A 25495-nucleotide genomic window follows, 5' to 3' on the forward strand; every position below is an offset into this window, starting at 1 on the left:
GCCAAACGTTTATAGCAAATAAGTTAGCAGATGTCCTAAAAGAATACAAAGAAAAATGTAAGAGAGTTAACTTATGTATAAAAGTAGCTAAACAAAAGTCATGGGAAGACTGGCAAGAGTATGGAAAATAAATATCAGGAAGGGGATAAAATGTTTTGGAGGCTAGTGAAGAAAATTAGAAATGTAGGAAAGAGTACCGTAAAATGAATCAGATGAAAAGGAACATGAAACTGAAGATAAGGATATCCTAGATGTTGGGAGTAATTACTTTGAAAGACAAACCAAGCAGTGACAGAACCATACTAGAAATTTTTCAAGAGGAATGCAATGAGGAGTACATATCAATACTTGAAGAAAAAGCTGTAAAAAACTTGAAATGTAGACAGTCAACTGGAGTAGATGATATTCGACCAGAAATGCTGAAGTTTGAAGATATAAAAGTTTGTGGTGACTACACTGCATATTCAGAGAGCCTAGTCAGAAGATCAAATTCCTGATGACAGAAGTAGAGCTCTCACATAATGCCCATCTATAAAACAAGGAATAAAGCTGAAAGTGAGAATTACAGAGGTATTTCTCTACTAAGTGTTCCAGGTAAGATTTATACAAGCATACTTGAAAAGAGATTGAAAAAGATTGTGAAAGAGAAATTTAGAGAAGAAAAAGCTGGGTTCAGGTCAAAAAAAAAAAAAAAGATCGTCAAGATCAGATTTTCACTTTAAGACGAATAGTTGAGAAATCATGGGAATATGACGAGGATCTGTACTTAAGTTTTGTAGGTATGGAAAAGTCATACACAACAAGGTGCTCAGAGAAAAGCTTTTCAAAACACTACAATTATATAGGGGAATAGAGCATTACACAGAGCAACACATAGTCTATATTTAAATTGTAAGTCAACAGTCAGAATTGAAAGAAATATAGTAAGATGGTTTGATGTAAAATCATAGGTAAAAAAAAGGATGCACATTACCTGCACTTTTATTCATCATCTATATGGATCACAAGAAAATGGCATGAATTGGAGATGTCAAACTTAGCTTTTTGCAGATGATGTTGTCCTCTTAAGAGTAATCCGTAACCAAGGTGACAACATTGCCTCCAAGTTGAGGCAATGACAACATTGCCTCAACAGTGCCCATGTGATCTTGACTTGGGAGATTATAAAACATGAAGAATATTCTATCAAAAAAGGGTATTCATGGAACTACAAGGCTGGTGATTATGACATGCTTAGGAAAAAGGCCAGGCTGGTTGGCAAAGGTTAGCATATCTGCTCTCCAGCCAAAAGGCTGCAGGTTCGAATCCCACAGTGGGCATGGATGTTTGTGACTGTCTGAAAATACTAGTAGTGGTGGGTGGAAGATGGTGTTGGTGTAGATGATGGTAGTTATGGTTCATTGTAGTTGGCGAAGACAGAGCTGTAGAGTAGGTGCCCTCCCTTGATGAGTCTCTGGACTCCCTGGAGGTGCCACACAATAATAATTCAACACATCTAATGCAAGTCTCCAGAATTCACTAGTAGAATTCTGTTATTCAATTTGGTAGAAACTAAATTGAATAACAGATGTAACAAATGCCAGCCTGGTTGGCCAAGTGGTTAATGTATCTACTCGCCAGCATTCAAACATGAATGCTTGTGATTTCTGTGAAAAAAAAAAAAGTGGTGGTGCTGGCCAATAGACTGCATATGGCATTGGTGTATGATGATGATGGTAGTTGTGATTCACTGTAGTTAGTGGATTGAGTGGTGGAGACTGAGAGTTGTGGCATGAGTGCCCTCCTTCGATGAGTCTTTGGACTGCTCAGAATTGTCATGTAATAATAATAATAAATTTGGCATGAAAATCAGCAATAAAAAGACTAAAACTAAGAAAATAGGCTGAAGCATAGAAAACTTCAACTTCAGCTACATTCTGAATGGAAATCCTATAGAACAAGTAAAATATTTCAGCTATTTAGGCAGTTTTTAGTGAAGATGGCAGGTTAAATTTGGAAATAGATAATAAAATAAGTAAAGCTGGTATGGTGGGTAGCCAGCTGAATAAATTTATATGGAGTAAGCGAGAAATTAGCCAAAACACCAAACTAGCAATATACAAGACAGTGTTCAAACCGGTTTAAGTTATGGATCTGAGAGTTGGGTTAGAAATAAATAACCTGCTCAGACTAGAGACCACAGATATGAAGGTTATAAGAAATATTAGGGGAGTGAACAGATGGCATCAATGGCACAATCATTAAAAATGAAGATATTAGAAAGGAACTAGACATTAATAGCATTCAAGAATGTGTCAGCAGAGCTAATGTGGTATGGCCACTTAAATAGAACGGGTGAGGATAGGTTAGTAAAACAAGTGTTTGATGCCAAGATGGCAGGAAAGAAATCCAAAGGAATACCAAGGTCTAGGTGGATCGATTCAGAAGTGCTGCAGAAGCACGAAACGTAAGATATGACAATATTGGAGTGCTCACAAGTAATAGATTGATCTGGAGGAAAAAATTGTTGATAGGAGATTAATAATAATGTGCACTTCAATAGTTCTGTCAGTGTAAGTTGAATACCACTTGAGGGTACATATCAGGAAATTGAGGATGATGAGAAAAAAAATAAAAAAAAATAAAATAATTTTTATGAACTTACTTCTCCATGCGAGTAGGATAAGGGGCACTGGAATGTCCACAGGAGGTAACAACGTTACTAATTGTAGCAGCTCCACGATGCATTCTTCTTGCCCAAGTAGACATCATAAGTATAACTTAACTGTGATAAATTCCCCTGCTCCCTCCTCCAGCCCAGATACCTATGTTAATTGAATCATAACTGATTAAAATGTATATGCACTGTAAATTTTAATTTCAGATCATTAAGAAATCAAATGAAGAAAATCTAAAATTAATCAAAAAAAAAAAACTTGACTGAGCTAAGTATTAAGAGTTCCCACCCCCCACATGTGCACACACAGTGCAGTGATGCACTTAAATTCTCTATACTTTAGATGTTAAACAAGTCTCCAACAGGAGATGTTTAGATTGGAGAAAACGAGCAAATAACCAAATTAATTCCATCTTATTTTTCTTTCTAATTAATACATACATACATACACACACACACACACGTTACAGTTAAAGTGAATAATGTAATAATAACATGTTTATAGGTTTTATATATAGGTTTTCATCCTCAATAGAAATTACAACAGCTTAGGTTAGGTCAGGTTAGTTTATAATGAAAAAAGTAAGGAAAGTACTTCTTTTGTACTCGATGAAATCAGAAATCATTATAAACTAACCTAACCTTTATCGGTTAGGTCAGGTTAGTTTATAATGAAAAGAGTAAGGAAAGTACTTCTTTTGCACTCAATGAAATCAGAAATCATTATAAACTAACCTAACCAATAAAGGTTAGGTTACAATGATTTCCAATCGATAAAGGTTAGGTTAGTGTATAATGATTTCTGATTTCACTGAGTGCAAAAGAAATACTTTCCTTGCTTTTTTCATTATAAACTAACCTAACCTAAGCTGTTATAATTTCTATTATGAATGAAAACCTATATACAAAACCTATAAACATGTTTTTATTACATTTACCAGACTCCTCTAGGAATTATTCACTTTAACCAGTTATTATTAATAATTACCGGATTTATTAATCGTAACATATATATGGAGAGAATGTTATAATTATCTAATTTGACACTGTCATATGTTTATATAAATATTTATGTAAAAAGTCAAAATGAAGAGAGGTGGAAAAACAGGATAAGCTAAGCAACTATACACAAGCCAACCTATATGTGGGTGGTGAATTTCATAGTATCCTTATCGAGTTTGGCAACAGTAGTGATTAATGGTATATGATTCACCTGCTGTTCATTTTTGTCTAGCATTAAGATGGTTTCACACTGGATTTCCTTTGTCAGATTTTCCCTTCATAAAACTGACTGGATTTGGATTACATACATACAATGAAATTCACCACCTACATATAGGTTGGCTTGTGTATATTCCCTTAGCTTATCCTGTTTTTATTCATTCTCTTTCCTCCTATGTTCATTTTGACTTTTTAAATGAACATTTATATAATATTTATATGTTATATAAACATATAACAATGTCAAATTAGATAATTATAACAATTCCTCCACCAGACATCACAACTTTCTAATTCCATCTTAGTTACATAAATTCCCTGTTCCTACAATCCGCTGCAGGCCATTCCACAAGTTTTACTGTTGAGCAGTATATAAGAGAACAAATATGTCGTATTCACTGAGGTGCCATTGAATTAGGGATAGCTACCTAGTAACATGTTGGACTCCCATCCCCCCCCCTCTGGCCTTGATAACAGCCCCCACATGATGAGGCAAGGACTCCATAAGCATGAGAAAATGTTTCACAGGTATGGCGACCCATGCATCCTCCAGAGCTCTCCACAATTCACTCAAGGTCAGCAGTGATGGGACACAGGCCCAAACACTGCCTGATGGTAACCCAAAGAATTTCAATGAGATTTAAAGCAGGGCTTCTAGGTGGCCACTTCATTATTTCAAAGTCAACAGAATACTCCTGGAAACAAGCAGCAGCCTGTCTGGACTTGTGAGATGAACAGTTATCTTGCTGATAGATGTCATCTCCATTGAAATGCATGATGGACATAAATGGATGTAAACGGTCAGCCATGATTACCACACACTACCAGAATGCATTTCGAGTTGTTGATATAAGTGCCAAAAACGTCCAATTGAAGATATACCCCAGACCATCACCGAGCCATCACCAGCTAGTACAGTTCTGACCTGACATGCAGGATCCATGGCTTCATGGGATTGGTGTCATGAAGTTTAAACCTCAATTCATCACTCTAGGCTGCACGTCACCAATTTTCAATCGTTCAATTTTGGTGTTCTTTAGCACAGGCAAGGCGTTTAGCCTAGCATCATGCCAGTAGAAGAGGGACTCTCATGGGTTGATGGCTCCTGAAGCCAAGACAGTGAAGTGAACGTTGCACAGTTCTTGCACTAACTTTCAGGCTGGAACCTTCATTTGGATGGGAGGTGATTTGAGATAATGTGTAGCCCCTATCAGTTTGTTGATGCAAGTCAGATGGCGAAGCTGGCAATCATTCAAGGCTGGTTGCCCTTTGCAATTTATCTAGGTGCTTGTTGTTTGCCAGAATTTTCATATTCCAGGAACACTCTTGAAACTGTTGTACAAGAAAATCCAGGTTCATTGACAATTTTGGAGATCGAGTGATCCATCCATCAGGCACCTACGATCTGCCCTCTGTCAAATGCATCTAAATCCTGTGCCTTTCTCATTACACTTTTCACAACGAATGTTCGGAGAAGCCAACGCTGACAACTAAGAATAACCATAGTTTCAGCCATGCATGTCTACAAATACAGGAGTTGTGGTACAGAATTTAGTGTCTCCTACCACTAATTTAATGGCACTTCAGTGTAGTACAATCAGATTCATCCAAATGCAGCAAGCTCCTGCAATGATACTCTGAATTAATTTCAATTAAATTATATTTTCATCTATTAAATAAATTCAAACTGAAACTAGCCATCCGATTCTCAATAACTATCACAACAAATCTCCTAAACAATTTTTTTCTAAACACTCAATTTTCTTGACATCCATTAAAAAACTTCAGTGAGCAAAGCTTGGAGCCATAATTCACTACTGACACGATCAAAGACATGTAAGTGAAAAGAAGTAATGATAACATTATAACTAAAAATGCTTTAATGAACCTAATAATTGAGTTATACTAGTTATTTTACCAATATCATTCCCAAACTTAAAATTCTCATCATCAAGTTCCTCATATTATATATTATTCATTCAAGAGGTTTCCAGGATATTTTAATGGTACTACATGAAATTTTACATAACTAACTTTCTATTGAAAATTTTCCTCTAAATCAGTCTTCTCTGTCAAGAATCTACATTGTTTTTAATGACACTTCTGACTACATCAATCCAGAAGATTCTGGTATTCCTCTTAGGTCCCTGCCACTGGTAAGTTAAACACCTGTTTTGCTAACCTTGTGACCACCACCTGAAATTAGCTCTGCCCAAACATTCCTGAATACTAGCAATCTCTAGTTCCTTCCATATCTTCATTCACAATTTTGAAATCAATGCTTCTGTTTCTAAAAACTTTCATATCAATGGTCTAGTCTTTAGTCAACTGATTTTTAACCAACTCTCAGATCCATAAATTAAAATTGGCTTTAACACTATTCTATGCAGCTACTTTAGCATCATGACTAATATATCTCCTTTCATATGTCCTGGTTTGTCAATGTGTTCTTCAACAACCACATAATCTGATGTACCAGTTCTGGCAACCTTTGCAGTATGCCTTCTAAATGTCAACTCCCAGTCCACCATCACTCCCAAATCACTAGCCTCAATTTCCTGCAGTTCAGTTGATTCAATATAACAGCTTGTGCAATTTATTCATTTCAAAGTATATGATCTTATACTTGGCTAAGTTCAACTGGTAGGAATTTACCTTTGCCCATACTGTAAGTCTAAGTCATCTTGCAAGATCTTCATTGATTATCACTCTTCTTAGCTTTGCATCATCAGCAAACAACTGAATATTTCACTTTAAATCATTTCCTACAACACTGATATATAAATTAAATAGAAGGGGACCAAGTAATGAGCCTTACAGCACACCACTAATCAGGCCTTATCCTGGACTCAACTTCCCCATATACAATTTACTATCTGTCCATCAGTCACCCTCTTATCCAAATCACCAGCTTCACATCCATCCCCGTTGGCTCCAATTTATGCAACATGGAATCATATTAATGTCATCCAAGTCCAGTACTATCAATCAGTAGACATTTCCTTTATCCAACTCAGTTGTCACTATCATAAGTAAAGCATTTTAACTAAAGGTAAGACTTACCTTTCACAAAAACATGTTGTCCTGTAAAAAGTATCCTTGTTCACCTAGTCCTGAATCTACTTTTTTTTTTTTTTTTTAACCAACTTCAATACCTCTTTCAGAGCCTCTTGTATGCGGTGAAACTATTGTCTTTTTTCCATTCCCTCCACACTTTCTCAGAAATTAGGCTTAAATTAAACAGTTGGTCAGAGGAGATAAAATACCCTTACACATTCTTGTAATATGTAAGCTGATATGCCATCTAATCCTATGAGAATGTTCACAATATCATATTAAGGTTCTGCAATACCATGAAGACTTCCAATTCATTTACTTCTATTCTCCCATCAGTCAAAGACTGGTGGAATGTCCTTACAAAATGATCACTATGTAACAAGTATTTTGTATGTTTCTGTTACCTTTCTGTCATGAGCACTCATTAAAGTCATCAGTCCATGATCATTCTTATTTATAGTGAACTCTGGAATTTCTATTAATCTCATCTCATACACATCACCCTTTTTGCCTGTGCTCTGCTCATGAGCTGATCACCTATTTCTTTATATTCCTTCCATAACTTTTTTTTCGACTTCTGCTTAAACTATTCATCCAAGCATCTCATACCTGATTTATCCTCCATATTCTGAATATGTGATCTTACTACTTTCTTCAAACACTCCTTGACTATGTGCTACTAACATCTTTCCCCTCCAAATTCTTATACCATGACATTGCTCTGACTCTCCATGTTTGTCATAATCACCCTTTGCAATTCCACATATACCCTTTTTAACAGAAAATTTTGCATGTCTAGTAATCTTCCAGACCAAGACCACATTACTGCTTTCCCTAAGTGAAGGGAATGTGGCTACATTAGTCAATGCTAAGTTCTCTAATACTATAATCCAAGTCAGCACTGTTGAATCTTGTGCCCTCTCCATTACATGTTATCTCAAGTAATTATCTCTTAGAATTTCCTTCTCTCATTGTGCCCATTCCTCCTTCCAATCTACATCCCCCCCGCCATAATAATTACTCTACCTGAACGTACATGAACATGCATTGATAAATTAGCACAATCTCTCTTAAAACCTCTGGCCTATAGCAGGCAACAGCCAACTATATATTTCATCCTGTTGGTCTTCATCTCATACCAGCAAGCTTGAAATACAATGTTCCCCTGCTGAACTATTACTCTTTTTGGCTATGGTTTTTCTGCTATAATTAACAAAACCATTCTTCTCCCTCTATCCTCCCTGAAAATACTATACTCCTTGCATTCTACAAATATATCAGCCTTGTCAGAGTCTCACAAATTCCTATAGCTTTTGGCCAAGTTTAGCTAAACAATACCCAAAACTTCATTTATTTCAAATATTTCATTCTCCATGCTACAACCTCCCTACATCCTGTGTTGATTTTTCCCACCGAAGTTAAGAACCTGGGGAGCTATATTCAGCATCATGTGATCACTTTCTCCCTTACCTTTACATTTCCTGCTCCCCCTCCCACCAAAAAAAAAAAAAATAGTTTTTCTGATTCTGTACTTCCAAACTCACTGAACACTACTTTCACCTAACTCTGAATCCATTCAAAGGCAAACAAACAATCTGCCTTATACAAGTCCCTCCATCAAAACTTGTACACAAACTCCACATCATTCCTCCTTCACAACCTGTACATTGACTTGTTTGCAATAATAGTTGCTCTTCTCAGCTCACCTCTATCATACCATGGCAGCACTCAATGCTTACTTTTCATTCTTCCTATTCTCTTGTACCAGCACCTCTTTCATATCTTCACATGTAGATGCAATGAAAGGCTTAGGTTAAGTGATTATTCATAACACTGCTGCGCAACATAAACACCAGAACACAGTTTATTGAGTTCTTAATATTTCACTAGATTACTAACCAGCACATATTACAAATACAGTAAAACACACAGTGCTCAATTAGATTATTACAGAAACAATTCAAAATTTTAAGGAACTGAAGTCTTATCATTGCAAAGGCAATGAATCTGCCTTATACAAGTCCCACCATGAAAACTTGTCCATGAGAACTAAGTTTTGATAAAATAAAGTTCTCCTGGAAACTAGTTTTTCATCCCACAGTTGGTAGTGTAGAGTGGAGTGCCCTCTTGTGATGAGTCCTTTTACTCCTTGGAGGTGTCACATAACAATAATTAGCTGAGCTAAGGAAATCCCAAAAAGCTCTTTTGATATGTGGCAAGTAAAAAGATTATGGAGGGATAACATTAATGAATTCCAATGGCATGCAAGTAACAAAAGCAAAAGAAAGTTTAATTACTTAAGTGACCACTTCGTAAGTATCATCGATGTGAAGAGAGAATATGAGAACAGAAGTAGATGAACTAAGCATTTAGGATACAGCCCTTATTGGAGATCATTCCATGTGCTACAGGAAGGTGTCCTGACCCATGATGAATCTTTGGACTCCACAAGACTTGAAAGTAATACTAACACTAAATAGCAGCACCTCTAATCAAGCTTTATATCAGCTCTTATAGTCCTAAAGGGAAGAAGGCAAAATGGTCCTGTTATAAAGGGCACTCCAAAACAGAAGCAGCAAATTATGTACTAAGTAATATCTCAGGAGTGGTAGTTAAGATAACTCTGCCATAGGTGGAGCATATGCTCGTCCCTATGCCGGTCCTTAGCCTGGTTAAAAGAGGAAGGTTGAGCGATGGGTTAATCACCCATCCTCATAAAAAAACCCATGATTACAGAAACCACGAGTGAAGCAAGAAATCCCTTGGGGCAGAGTGCTATGACCTGTGGTCTCCCAACAGACCAATATTTACAGGACTTTAGAGGAGAGCCAACATCTATGATGCAGGTGGGGCAAAGCCTCATGGAACCCCACTTGCAGATGAAGTCCATCACTCACCCTAAAATTAAACTTAAAATTAAAACATGGAATGTTCACACAATGTACCAAATTGGAAAAACTAGACAGATAGTCAACGAGATGAGCAAATACGGTCTTGATATCTTAGGAATTGCTGAAACAAGATGGACAGGTTTTGGTGAAATAAGAACAACTGACAAATATTGCATATTGTATTCGGGAGATGATGAAAGACATAAGAAAGGAGTTGCAGTGATTATAAGTGAGAAAGCAAGGAAAAGTCTGATGGAATGGAACCCAATAAATAATCGAATAATTAAAGCTAGATTTTTCTCCAGGTTCATGAAACTGAATATCGTACAAGTATATGCACACACAAATGATGCCGAAGAAATGGATAAAGTGCAATTCTATGAACAACTCCAAAAAGTGATTGATAAGGTGCCTAAACACGACTTGTTAATCTTGATGGGAAGCATGAATGCTAAAGTAGGGAAAAGAAAGACAGAAAATGAATGTGCTATAGGAAACGAAGCGAGTGCGAGCAAAATGAAAATGGAGAACTTTTTACATCTTTCTGTGAATTAAATAACCTCATAAGAGGTAGTATCTTTAAACATACGGAAATTCACAAACTAACATGGATCTCCCCTGATGGAAAAACAAAAAACCAGATCGATCACATTGCTATATGTAATACTTTCAAGAGGACATTACAAGATGTAAGGGTTAAAAGAGGAGCTGATGCAGCTTGACCATTTTCTGCTAACTGCAATAGTTAAATTAAAGCTAGCAAGAAATTCAAAACTAAAAAGAATAAGAAAATTAAATATAACATTAATAAACTGAAGGAAAAGAAAACAAAAGAAAAATTTACCAATGAACTGAAGAATAGATTCTCAGTTTTGGAAGAATCAAATGAAAATTATGAGGAATATAAGATTGAAGCCAACTGGAAAAAGTGTAAAGAAGCCTTCAATAAAACTGCAGAAGATATTTTATGAGTGACAAGTCACACAAAGAATGGATTACAGGAAAGGCATTAAAACTAATTGAAGAAAGGAAGAAGATAAAAGAGAAAATAAACAACTGCAAATCAGAAAGATTACATGGAAAATATCAGAAGCAATACCAAGAAGTACATAAGATGGTAAAGTGCTCTGCCAGAAATGACAAGAGAAACTACCATCAGCTGTTGGCTGAGGATGCTCAGAGAGCAAATGATACTGGAAATCTTGGAGAAGTTTATAAAATTATGAGACAACTTGGAGGAACCTATCAGATGATTGAATGTGGAGTTAAAGATAAAAATGATCAACTACTAACTCAAGAGCAAGAAGTCCAACAAAGACGGAAAGAGTACTTTGAAGAATTATTAAATGTTAAACACAAATCTAAATCCAAATAGTGATTCCCCTTTCGAAGAGATGCTAAATCAATTTGAATTTCATGTAAACATGGGAGAGATCACAGTGCAAGAAATCATGGAAGCAATCAAGATCCAAAAGAATAGAAAAGCAAGTGGAAATGATAACATTAGTGCTGAACTGCTCAAAGCTGACCTAAAAACATCAGCAACTATACTGTATAAACTGTTTAATATCATATGGACATCTGATAAAGTTCCGAGTACCTGGAAAGAATCACAAATAGTCAAAATTCCAAAAAAAAGGTGATCTTACAGAATGCACCAATTGGAGAAGAATCAGCCTATTATCAGTACCATCAAAGATCTTCACTAGAATCATAAGCAGAATAAAAAATAGCATTCAGAAAATTCTGAGAACAGAACAAGCAGGCTTTAGAAATAGAATTTCATTCTTATTCTCAAATTTTTATTCTTAGAAATATAATTGAACAGAGTGTTGAACTAAATTCAACTATGTATCTCAGCTTTATTGATTTTGCAAAGCTTTCGACAGCATACACAGAGAATGTCTATGGAAAATCCTGAAAATTTATGGATTTCCTGACAAAATAAATATTATAAAAGATTTGTATGATGGAAGTAAAGGACAAATTCTATTAAATGGAACAGCTTCTGAAAATTTTTACATCAAAACTGGTGTTAAGCAAGGTTGTGTCATGTCTGAAATACTTTTCATCATTGTCATAGATTGGATAATGCAGCCTACCCTGAAAAATCTGAAAACTGGAATAAGGTGGAACACTGACACCACATTAGAAGATTTGGACTATGCTGATGGCATTGTACTACTCTACTATCATCTAGATTTGAAGACATGAAAATTAAGACAGCAAAGTTAGAGGAAACTGCTAAACAAATAGGCTTACACGTCAATGAGAAGAAAACCAAAATATTAAAAATCAACAGTAAAAAGAATGACCCAATCTTTATAAATGGAAATCAAGTAGAAGTGACAAAGAGTTTAAATTACCTCGGAGCAACTGTCAACACAGAAGGTGGTACTAACGAAGACATTGCAATAAGAATAAAAAAATCTTGCTACGCATTTAAAACTTTACAGAAAATTTGGAAATAATCCAATATAAAAACAAACTTAAAGGTGCAAATTTTTAACTCAACTGTTAAATCTGTACTACTTTATGGAAGCGAATCATAGAAATTAACCAAACAAGAAAATAAAACAGATGCCTTCCAAACAAAATGTCTTCACAGAATTCTCAAAATTTACTGGGCAAATAAAATCTCAAATATTGAAATTTACAAAAGCAAACCCATTACAATTGAGTTAAAGAAACACAGATGGACATGGATACACCATGTATTGAGAATGCCAACATCAGAACACACAAGAATAGCCTAAAAGAAAGGACACAAGAATAGCATTGACATGGACGCCTGATGGTAAAAGGAAGAGGGGAAGACCCAAAATGACATGGCGCCGAATGGTAATCCAAGAACAAAACAAACTAGGATGTTGGGCTGGGGGAAAGCAAGAGAAGCAGCACTGGACCGAAGTGGATGGCATACTAAACTCATGGCCTCATACACCTTATAGGTGTAAAGAGCAATAAGTCAAGGTAGTTAAGATACCAGAAAAGTTGATCTTTTCCGGTATCTTAAGTATCTCAGGCGGTGTGGTTAAAGGTATGGAAGAAGTTGGTTGGTATAAGGCAAAATTCTAGGGACAGCATGGTTTTGTGAAGGGCAAGTCTCGTCTAACTAATTTGCTTACTTTTTATAATAAAGTGACAATTGAGTTGTAAAAAGGAAATGGCTGCACAGTGCTAGTGGAACTTTGTAAAAGCATTTGAATGAATATCACAGAATGTGAGAATTTATCTATCCATCAGCCACCCTCTTATATTGTGAACTATCATAATATAAGAGGGCGGCTGATGGATAGATACTAAAGAGGTTTTTAATAATGATCATGAACGAATAACAATAGTGGCGACGGTGGTTGCTAAGTTCCTCTTTGCATTCCAATACGATATATTTTGTTGTTTTCATATCTTTTGAATTTCTTTTTTATCCTTCTGCCTCTGGCATGCACAGAATAGACTTGAACATCTTACAGTTGATGCATTTAGCTTTCTTTTCAGAGCAAAATTTATTATGCTCATTAATACTGCATCGGGCACAGGTGGTAGATGTCACAACAGGCAGTCTGGGCGTGCTCATATTTCTGACATTTCTAGCATCTCAGCGTATGAAGGATATACAGCCTAACAGACTGTTGAAGTAATCTGCTTTACAGATGTTGAAGGTTTAGGTGTATCAAAAGTAAGGATGATATTCTTGTTTGGAACCAGGTGACCATCCCTACATATCAAGGTGACCTCATAGCTGTAACTCTGAGCATATGTCCTCATCTGGAATTACAAGAAATTACTTCAAAAAAAGAGATGATTTCCAAAATCCTGCTTTTACACTTTCCAGGGAACTGATAGAAAAAAGTGTAAATAGCAGGAAATGTAAAAAAACATTAAAAAAAGGCTAAAAGATGACTTACTGCTAATATGTGACTCTACATACTAGATTACAACATTTAATAACTGAAAATAAATGAATTTACAATTACTTACATTTATCTATTTAAACAAATATTTAATTGTTGATTGATTTTGCTTTTTCTGCACTCATAAGTTCCACCTGCCTCTCCACAATGTATAAGGCATTAAATGCCCCATCGTCTCTTGATGCACTTGCAATATACTGCCTCATAACAGAGATAGCTTTCATTGCTTCTTTACTAGTAGGGATGGTAGGTTCTTGATGACAGTCTTCTTCACCAAGGTGGTTGGAAAGGATGTCTTCTACACTTGGTCCCATTGATGTGATCACACCGGCATCAACAACAACATAGTCTTGAAATGAGGAAGACTCATCCATCACATACCAGTTGTTGGGCTCTGACATATCTTCTTCCTCCTATAGCTGTTCCTCCTCTTCCACAAACGTAACTCCTGCCTTTCGGAAACAGTTGGATATGGTTTCAGGAGTAACATGCAACCATGCTTTGGCCACATAATGCATGGCATCAAGGATTGATATGGTCATTTGTTTTGGGTGCATACCATTATCATGCATAAACACAGCTTTTTCAACAAGCATTTTTCTATATTTCCATTTAAATGCATGGATGATGCCCAGATCTAATGGCTGAAGCTCACTTGTACAAATAGGGGGAAAGAACACTAATCTAATGTTTCTGAACTGCAGATCTTCAGGGTGTGTAGGACTTTTGTCTAGCAGTAATAGTATTTTGCAGTGATTTGTCCCCATTTTAGCATCCAGAGCATGAAGGTGGATGTGAAGATGCTGTTGGAATCCATGCTGTGCTGTTGGCATCATACTTAGTAGGCAGATTTTTCACGTTCTTAAAACACTTTGTTTTTTTTAAATTTACCAATTATCAGTGAAAGTAATTTTTCTGATCCATCAGCATTGACCATGAGCAAAACAGATACCCTCTGCTTGCTGAGTTTTCCACCGTGACACTTCTCTCCTTTAAAACAACGTTTTACTTGGCAGAATGTTATAAAAGAGCCCAGTTTCATCAGCATTGAAAATATTTTTCGGTTCGTAGTCCTGAATAATAGTCTTTAGTTCATGCTTCCACTGGTTTACAATTTCCCCTGCAACACTATTACTTTCTCCACACACACACTTGATTATACACAATATTGTGAAGAGTCTTGAAACAATTGATCAATCCGTCCATTTGACAGAGTAAAACCATTAATCCCTAACCTCGCAGCAAATTCAAGGGCTTTTGCTCGGAGTATAGTACCATCGACTGGAATACTCAACGGTCTCACAGAAACAAACCACTCCGCCACAAATTTATCCAATTCATCATATATCGATGTCTGAATATATTTTTTGTTTTTTTTGACATAGCACCAGATTGCTTTGCATTGAATTCAATGCAAAGCAATCTGGCTTTTTTTTACCTGTTTTTTACTATTGTGTTCAAAGTGGACACGGAGAGTCCAAGATCTTTTGCTAACAGCACACTTGTTCCGGCATGCCAATCTACACGTTGCAGAATTGCCATCTTTTCTTCTACCGAAATGCATTTTCTGTCTTTTTTTCTCCATGTTACTAACATGGATCATTCACCACTGCAACTTGAAAGCAACTTCTTCTTTTCAGCCATTTTCTGTCCACTGCTGGATGAAGGCCTCCTCCAGTTCTTTCCACCTTTCTCTGTTCTTGCCAATGGTTGACCAATTTTCCCCAATAAAATTTGACAATTAATCACTCCACCTTCTTATAGAACATCCTCGGCCTCATTTCCCTTCTTTAGAAATTTTCGAATCGATTTCCTCTAATTTTCAAATCGATTTCTGCAGAAATCTGTGCATTTCTGTTCCCAGGTGGTGGTGTTTTTGGCTGTACTTTCATTTCCGTCATCACAGTGACTTGCACACTTGCAGCAGTGATGTAGATGAGCGATATCGTGATTTTTCAATCACAGTATACGAATTGATATTGCAGAATTTCTGCTAGATAATTTAGAGTGTGATAGTTACTTTCTTTAGGAATGAGAAAGCCTGTTGACTGTTTTGGAAGATCCTGTCAGTCCTAAACCTATCTGAATAAAGAAGGGAGGCATTTTAGCTATTGGCTTTTTGTCTATTCCAAGGATAAAGAACAATATTAGTACATTTATACTTGTGACATTCTCTTGTTTATTATTTCTGTTATCAAAAGATGTACCTATGGTATCAGAACTTGGTTGGGACCTCGAGGGACTTGAAAAATTTGAGGAGAGTCTAAGAATTCTTGCTCAAGAGGTTTTTTGTTCAATGACAGAATTCCTAGCATCCATTGTGGCTCCTTGGTGGAGGGGCATTATTGCAACACCGATGATCCTTTCAGGCAAGCCCACTAGCTGACTGCTCCTTACCAGGCTATCCAGAACCACCTGTCTTGCTGAAGCAGAGGCCCGGATTGCCTTTCCAGATGTCCACAAGTCACATCACACTGCAAACATGGTGGCAAGGCAGTGAATCCAGTGATGATAGTCTGTAAGACAAGATAGTAAAAAAGACACAGAAGTAGAGTAAAGAATATGGGAAGAAAATCAAAGAAAAAGTATAACAATGAAAAGGGCTAGTACATCAGTGGGAGGTCCCCCTTCACCACAAACAGGTACCTAATGAGGACAGGAGCACAACTGGAGGAATACCATCTAGATCAAGAGACTTATTAGTATTAATCAGTTTTTTTTTTTTTTTTCTGACATCCTTCTGGTGAGATATTGGAGACATGCAATGCGCAGCTTGTAGTAATGCAAGAGATTTGCTTTGGTCTTCTAAACAAGAAGTGGAGGAAAAGACACATGCCAAGAGTTGACTTTATCACCTGCATAAGTTGTGGTGTTAGGAAGTGTCCAGTACAGCAAGCTCTCACCCCAAAGTCAGTTAGTACACGTGACATCATTCTCTGTGAAACTTTCATCTCTCATGACATCACTTTCAATTCTCACAGGATTACAGTGGAGACCTGCCTTCACAAGCTGTTACTTCCTAATGCAGCATGGTCCACCTGTTCTTTGGCAGTCAGATGTCTTCTGTATCTTTATAACAGTTAACAGTCCGACACAAACATCCTATTGAGCCCAAATGTAGTGTGTTGAAAATAACAGGTGGCTGCATTCTACCTACACAGTTCTCATAATCTCCCCACTGCATGTTAACCCATACAGCTAGACAACTCTCTGCTGATAAACATGCATATGTTAGCTGCACACAGTGCCACTAACAAAACTAGCACAATTCTGTGGGTAGCACATGGGTGTGCAGTACTTTTAAGTTGTAACAGTATTTGTGGCAAGACTGAAAATCCAATAAAACCCTCGACATCTCATGAAAAACCAGGCATTTAAGAGACTCATTGCTCTTGTGGTATTTGTTATGTGAGCCAGATGGGAAGGTCGAGAGAGATCTAGCTGCATGAACATGTAAGAGATCGAAAAAAGAAGACAGAATAAATCAGGTTTGGCATCCCATATGACTACCACAGGCCATCAAGTAGTTTAGGAACAATATCAATCATAATTATTTTACAAGAAAGTTCAAGGAAACCTCGCAAATATTGCAGATCCTCACTCAATGTAATAAAAATCAATGCCTAATCCTATACTAAATCTGGTCTGCTTTCTTTAAAAATATATGACTGAAGAAACTAGCATTGTTCCAACATGTACAGTAAATTAATTTTAACTTTTTTTTTTCTATTATTTTTTATGGCTATATAGCCTACTTTCGTTTAGGAGTACCCCTTTTTTTTTTTTTTTACAATGTCATTGGCTTTTTACTCAAATCTCAGGGTATTGCACGATGTGTTATAGAACTAATATATAAAGAATAATATAGGAGGAAATAAGGACATACCTTTTTGGATGTTGTTGGTTGTCTCATTATTATTATTAGACACCTCCAGGGAGTCCAAGGACTCATTAAGGGAGGGCACCTTCTCTACAGCTCTGTCTCCACCACTCAATCCACCAATGCCATCTACCGCCGACAACCACCACCAGTTTTTCTACAGACAATCACAAACATCCATGCCCGCGGCGGAATTCGAACTTGCAGCCTCTTAGTTGGAGAGTGGATATGCTAACCACTCGGCCAGCCAGGCCAGCTGTTAAAGGGGGGGGGGGGTTGGACTAGAGCTAGACATGCAGTGGGAGTAAAGCAATGTGGGAATATTATTTGAAAAAAAAAACAGGTTTTTTTATATGTATAAAATTATTATTAAGGGTGGGTAGAGAGCACTTTGGGGGGAGGGATGAGGAAGGATCTGAAAAACAGAAACTTTTTTTGGGGAAGAGGAAGGATTGATGGGAAAAGGTCAGGGGTGGGAGTAACAGGGTGTCTCATAAAAAAAAATAATAGTTTATTTTAGAGGAGTAATATGGATATTTCCCAGAAATAATACCTATAATAACTTTTTTTTTTTCTGGTTATTTATGTGTACCAGCTGTGAAGCTCTGATATCTAATATATGTAATTAATTGTTTCTAGTCTCTTTTGTACAACTTTTGCTAATACCTCCAATGTAAGTCTGATGACTTAAGAAACTTGTAAGGTTATGTTTGTTTAAGATGAGATAAATAAATAACAAGATAAATAACAAGTTTAATTGTATTAAACTTGTTATTTATCTTAAAGCATGTAGTCTCAATAGCAGAATCTGTCTACAGAACTGGTAAACCACAGAAACTTATATATTCAAAACATTAGTAAGTTTATTAAATATATTTTCTCCTCTCTTGCTGTTGTTTATACCATGATGCATTATTATGAATGATCAACAACACCTCAGTTTTTCCATAAACATGGATGTTTTGTGCAAGTTTTAGTTAATGAACTACTACTGCTGCAAGACCATTATCCACTTGCTAAAGCCTAGAGCATTACTATATGGTACACAGCCGAGTTCTTGGATTATCCAACCCCTTAGCCCACACAGTGAACTAAAATGTAAGACAAGTATTATTAATTATTTACATGAAAACACAAGAAATAAGTATTATTTAGATGAGCCAAATGTTTTGAAATATTATACTATAAAAAGATAGCCTGAAAATTACAGGCTATCTTCAGGGGTGATGACTGCTGATTTCAAGATAGAACACTAACAATACATTGATTTGAAACAGAAAGAGCTGCATGATGGTATACATACAACATCATAATGATATAACTGAAAACATATGTTAATCATTGATTTAAGTAAAAAAAAAAAAAAAAAAAATTAATGCGTTCATCTGATAAGACTTTCCCATATTTTAGGTAAAGTAGACGGTCTTTCCAACTCAAATTCATGCAGTGAAGCAAGGCCTCGGCACTCTTTTTAAAAAATGTTCAAATCTGTACTGACAATGATGAAGTAAGTTTCAGATTAAATAATATTGTGGTTTGTGTCTATTCCGTTTTGAGCTATGTCAGATTTTTCAGATTTCCTGTAGTAAATATAAGATTGATGTCCAATTCTATTTTCTATTGAGTGTCCAGTTTGTATGAAGTAGGATAGATGGCAATCACAAGAAACTTCGTATACACTAGGGAGAGACATAGGGGAGTGTTTATCTTTTGAAGAGGGAAAACAAGTCGATAATTTATTGATAGGTATAAAAGTAGCCACTAAATTGTATTTCTTCAGAATTCTTGAAATCTGTTCTGAGACACCTGAAATGCATGGGATTGGAACTTAGGTTTGAGTCAAACAGATGGTGTGTAATCCTTTCTGAGAAGCCATTTAATTTCATACACCATTTGATGTTGAAGTGTTCTTCCTGTAATTGATGTAGAGTGGAACAAATAGTGTTTGCACATTGAAATAAAGTCTTTATAATTCCTGTCTTTTGAAAAGGATGGTGTGCAGATTGCTGAAGAATATAGCATCCAGTGAAAGTAGGTTTTCAATTCACTGACGTAGTTAGTTCACCTATTGGTAAGCAAATGAGAATATCTAGAAATGATAATTTGTTGCCTCTTTCAATTTCCATAGTGAATTTAATACATAGATGCAAAGTATTATGGCAGTTAAAAACATTGGCAAAGTTTCTTCATTATGAGGCCACAGCAAAAATCTTATCTATATACCAAACCTAAAATGAAGGTTGAGGGTGTATGGATGCGAAAAGGATGTCTTCTAGATATTCTAAATAAAAGTTGGCAAGAGCAGTGGAGAGTGGACTTCCCATGGCAATTCCTTCCACTTGACTGTAGAATTTGCTTTAACAAATGAAGTATCCAGAATGCATTACAAATAGTTTTGCTATATCCTGTGAGAATGATTCAGAAAGTAGTTGTGATATCTCCTTAATTGGTAAATAGGGATTCTATATTGAAGCTCAACATAAGATCAGTGGATTGTAGGGAAACATTTTTCAATTTATCTAGGAATTCTGATGTTTTTTTGTTTGCTTTTTATTAATAAACCAGCAGGACTTACCAATATGAGCTTTCAGTATGCGTGTTAAAAATCTAGCTATGCGATAAGTATATTAGACAGATTAGATAAGTGGATTAAGACATGTCTCCTGGTCCTAATTGGAATTTCTCCAATACACCCGAAGATAGCACCAGAATAGACTCCTATCCTATGTCGTCTGTATATACTCTTGTACTTCACTGGTATCTATACCACAAACTGGAAAATGGCTTATTTTCAACCCATTCCCAAAAAGGCAACAAATCACTGCCATCAAACTACTACCCTATCTGATTCACCTCAGTCCTATCTAAAGTAATGGAGAGAAACATCAATTTCAAGCTCCTACACTACCTCGAAAGCACCCAGCTAATAAATGACCACCAGTATGGATTCCATCACTGTCCCAACAAGAGATCTAGTCACATATATCAATGATCCCAGGATAAATTATTATTATTTGACACCTTCAGGGAGTCCAAAGACTCATCGAGGGAGGGCACCAGCTCTACAGTGCTGTTTCCACCATCAATCCACCAAACGACTGCAACTACTGCCAACCACCACCACTAGTTGTTCCACAGACAATAACAAACATCCACACCCACAGTGGAAATCGAACCCGCAGCTTTTTGGCTGGAGAGTGGATACGCTAACCACTCGACCAGCCAGGCCGGCATAAATGCATTGGAGAAGTTTGGTGAATCTCAAATGGTTGCATTTGATATCGCCAAATGCCTATGACCGGGTCTGGCACAAAGGCTTACTAAGTAAACTCCCATCTTTTGCCAGCTTCTGTCTGGATGCACACTGTGTGTGATGGTGGATGGTTTCTTATCCTCTCACCATTCAACTACTGCTGGGGTTCCACAAGGTTCTGTTCTTTCACCAACCCTCTTCCTTCTACATATCAACGACCTACTTCAGTTGACTTCCAACCCGATACATGGTTTTGCAGCTGATAGCATATTGCACTCCTCCCTTTTATTTGATAAATCTTACTCTACACAACTCACCTCAACCTACAAAACATCACCCACCACTACCCTCAATTCTGATCTCCAAGCCATCCTCCAATGGGGTTCAGATTACCTTGTCAATTTCAATGCTAGTAAAATCCAGTTCTGTCATATTTCTCACAAAAAAATAATAATTTTCTCCCAGTATTATTTTTGACAACACTCAAATTTCCAGACATGAATGATATTTCTCTTCTCAGAATCACCCTGATATCAGGCCTCTCCTGGGATCAACACATCACAACCATTGCATTGTTACACTTCTAAAAAACTAGGATTACTCTTTTGCTCATTCACCTCTGAACAGCTACTCACCTTATACAAATCACAAATACACCCAGTTATTGAATACTGGTCTCCCAACGTCCCTTCACACCTTCAGTACACCTTGAAACCCACAGAACAAATTTCTTTTCCTCCATCCCAGCTACTGCTGTACTACCAATGGCATATACCGCCAACCACCACCACTAGTTGTTCCACAGACAATCACAAACATCCATGCCCACGGCATACTGCTCTCCCAACATCCCTTCACATCTTCAGTACACCTTGAAACCCAGAGAACAAGTTTCTTTTCCCCCCTTCATTCCTGCTACTGCTGTACTGCAGAACAGTCTTCCTCCTGTTGTGCTTCCTAAGGAATACAATATATAGGCTTTTAAATCAAATGTACACAAGTTCCTCCTATCCCAACCCACTACCCATACTAAGTACTAATGTATTATAGGTTGATTAACCAACTTCTTGTGTATGGGCTGAATCTATGCAGTCAACTAGTGGATGAAGTAGATTGTCTTTCTTATATATCTTAGGTAAACCATAGAACCCAACTGTTCTTGAAAAATAAGTTTTTTTTAGCTTTTCTATGGTGCCCTGCATCAAGACTTATAACTCTGCAGAGAAAAGAGTTTAATTTAAGTTGTCTGCTAGTGGGGTTATGTTATGATCTGATTTGTGGTAGATTGAGAGGGTTCTAGAAAAATTTGGCTTAAACATTTCCACCGTAAGACATTATTATTATTACACAACACCTCCAAGGGAGTCTAAAGACTCATTGAGGGAGGATACCTACTATAATCTCTCTCTCTCTGTCTCCACCACTCAATCCACCAACGCCATCTGCTGCCTGCCACCACCACTAGTATTTCCACAGACAATCATAAACATCCATGCCAAGGGTGGGATTCGAACCCGCAGCCTTTTGGGTGGAGAGCAGATACGCTAGCCACTCAGCCAACCAGGCCAGCCATTTTGCATTAATTTTTGTAAATAATCAATGGATGATAAAGGGTATTATAAAATCATTAAAAAGGCAAATCTTTATTAAGGTGAATGTCAGTAATACATAACATAATGAAATCATTTAAAAATTGTGCAAATTAAAAGAGATGCTGCATAAATAATTAACTTTTTGTAGAGGATCATCAATTCAATAAATCTGTCAGTAACATCGCTCATTGGAAGAAATGCTACTGTGAAGCATTTAATTTTTATGTTGAATTTGACATCTGTTTGATGGCGTAACTTCAAACCAATGGCAACAATTTTGCAATAAAGATTTTGTGCCATATGAAATAAACAACCTGTTACAGTTGTTGATGTAAATATGTTAGAAAAAGCATTGATAGTTGCTTTCTCGAGTTCAACCATTAACATTTCGGGATCTAATGATGAACCTAAGCCCTTTATCAGGCACTGAATAATTTGCTGTAAGTTAATTCTGATTAGCTAGGAAGCAAAGCAAAAAGCTGCCATGGAATCCTTAGGGGGTCTCATGCCAGTCCCAAGCCTGGATAAAGGAGGAGGGTCAGTTAGATGAGTGTCAATGCTCTGACCGTAAAGAAAAAAAAAAACACGATTGTTATCTGATATCTATACGATCAACAGCTAACAACATGCCTGCTTGGACGTTGCCCGGATCAACAAATTTCGCAATACTAATTGGGCGATCGGGATTGGATCAAAAAGTGGGATACCAACAGGAAACAGAAACTGAAACTAACAGAACTATTATCAGTAGGAACATGCAATGTATGGACACTTTGGATGTCAGGAAAACTAAAATTATTTTGCAAGGAAATGAAGAGTTATCGACATGATATACTAGGACTGGCAGATCCAATGGACATCATCAGGAGAGATAAATGGATGCGAAGTCATATGGTCAGGGCATGACACCAAGCACGAAGCAAGAGTTGGCTTCTTTCTTAACAAAAGAGCTAGAGAGGCACTGCTAGGTTACAAACCAGTCAATGAACAAATCATAGCAGGATTTCAAGCAAAACCATTTAATATATCAATAGTCCAGATATATGCACCCACATCTGACAGCACAGATGAGGATACTGACTTATTTTACAAAGATCTGGCAGAGACAATAGAAACATGCAAAAGCAAATACCAAAGCAAGATGTACAATTATTGAAGGAGATTGGAATGCCAAAGTCAGAATAGATGGTTGAGAAAGAGTAATGGGAAAATATGCTTTCGGAGAAAGAAATAAACGAGGTTAAAAAATGTTAGAATTTGCTGTGGACCACAAGATGATCTGTAACACAAGATTCCAGCAAAAGGAGTGTAGAAAATGGATGTGGCGATCAAATGATGGGAAAACCAAGAACATGATTGATATGATTATGATTAAAAGAAGATGGATAACATCAGTACAGCAGTGTCAAACTTTTCAAGGAGCAGATATAGACTTGGATCATAGTTCAGGGATTGCGAACATCAAGTTGAAATTAAAAAGAAAATATAAACACCCATCATCAGAAAATAAGAAATACAGCAAGAATAAGTGAAGCAAAAATAGGAAGAAGATACAGAACAGTGTTAGAGGAGAAACTTAAGTGTGGACAAAGAAAAAAATCTGAATCTAAGAGTGAAAGGAGTAATAAAGGCGATAGAAGATTCAGTTGAAGAAATAGTAACAGAAGAAGAAGATCGAGAAATGGATTAGACGAGAAACACTAAAGTTAGCAAACCAGAACAAATAGAGGAGCAATATAGAAGAAAGTGTAATGAGGTGAAAAAAAAAAGCAGTCAGAATAGATAAGATGAAATGGTTAGAAGCCCAATTCAATAATATAGAACAGTACTATGGAGAGCATAAAACTAGGGAGGTGTACAAAATGATCAGAATCATTAATAGAAGGCGGCAATCAAAACAGACCACAGTTAAAGACGAAAAAGGCAAAGTATTGATGAATAAAGATAAAATTGTATGCAATGGACAAGATACTGTAGAGAGTTATATGAAAAATAAACTAGATTTAGATAGCGCTGGGAAACTGACTGAAGAATTGAAGCAAATATCACCACCACATAATGGGTATGATGTGGAATCGCTCGACTGGTATCGTGGACCTTGTTGATCTGGGCGATGTCTGAGCCAGCATGTTGTAGCTGTTGATCATATAGACATCAGATAACAATCGAGTTTTTTCTTTATGGTCAGAGCATCGACACTCATCTAACTGACCCTCCTCCTTTATCCAGGCTTGGGACTGGCATGAGACCCCGTAAAGATTCCATGGAGGGTTTTTGCTTTGCTTCCTGGCAAATCAGTATTAACTTACAGCAGATTATTCAGTGTCTGTCTTAAAGGGCTTACGTTCATCATTAGATTCTGAAACATTAATGGTTGACTTTGAGAAAGCAACTATCAATGCTTTTTCTAAAATGTTTACATCAACAACTATAACAGGTATTGCAAAATTGCTGCCATTGGTTTGAAGTTATGCTATCAAACAGACGCTGAATTCAACATAAAAATTAAATGCTTCACAGCATTAGCATTTCTTCCAATGAGCGATGTTACTGATGGATTTGTTGAATTGATGATAAGCAAAAAAAAGTTAATTATTTAGGCAGAATCTCTTTTAATTTGCACAATTTTTAAATTTTCATTATGTTATGTATCACTGACATTCGCCTTTATAATGATTTTATAATATCCTTTATGATCCATTGATTATTTACAAAAATTCGTGCAAAATGTCTTATGACGAAAATGTCTTAAGGCGAATTTTCCAACCACGGTTCAAAAAATCCTGTAGTAAAAAAGAAATTTTCCTTTTGCAATTTGCTGAATCCATGACTACTGTAGCTTTTCACTTGTCAACTTTGGTGTTAATAAAGTGACTATTACATCTTTAGCTTTCATTTTGGCAGATGAGAAGTTAGATGGCAGAAGCTTGGATTTAAGTAGGATGGATGAAACTTCCAAGCAGAGATTATTACCATTTTTACTAGATAGACTAAATGCATTTCGTTCAATGTTAAAAAGGAAATTAAGTAG

General features: G+C 36.5%; 1 protein-coding gene across 4 annotated transcripts in view; it reads right to left on the reverse strand.

The window, feature by feature from the left end:
• Positions 1–25495, reverse strand: part of RhoGAP71E (Rho GTPase activating protein at 71E) — a 282250-nt gene that overhangs the window by 238088 nt on the left and 18667 nt on the right. For all 4 annotated transcript variants that reach the window (XM_090412909.1, XM_090412911.1, XM_090412910.1 and 1 more), the window contains exon 2: positions 2645–2804. In XM_090412909.1, coding sequence (XP_090269035.1) covers positions 2645–2751 — 107 coding nt within the window. In that variant the 5' untranslated portion in view covers positions 2752–2804. The remainder of the gene's footprint in view (positions 1–2644; positions 2805–25495) is intronic.

This window comes from Typopeltis vanoorti, chromosome 23 (assembly GCF_054136105.1).
Source record: "Typopeltis vanoorti isolate ZY-2024b chromosome 23, IOZ_Tvanoo_1.0, whole genome shotgun sequence".
Classification (NCBI taxonomy): domain Eukaryota; kingdom Metazoa; phylum Arthropoda; class Arachnida; order Uropygi; family Thelyphonidae; genus Typopeltis; species Typopeltis vanoorti.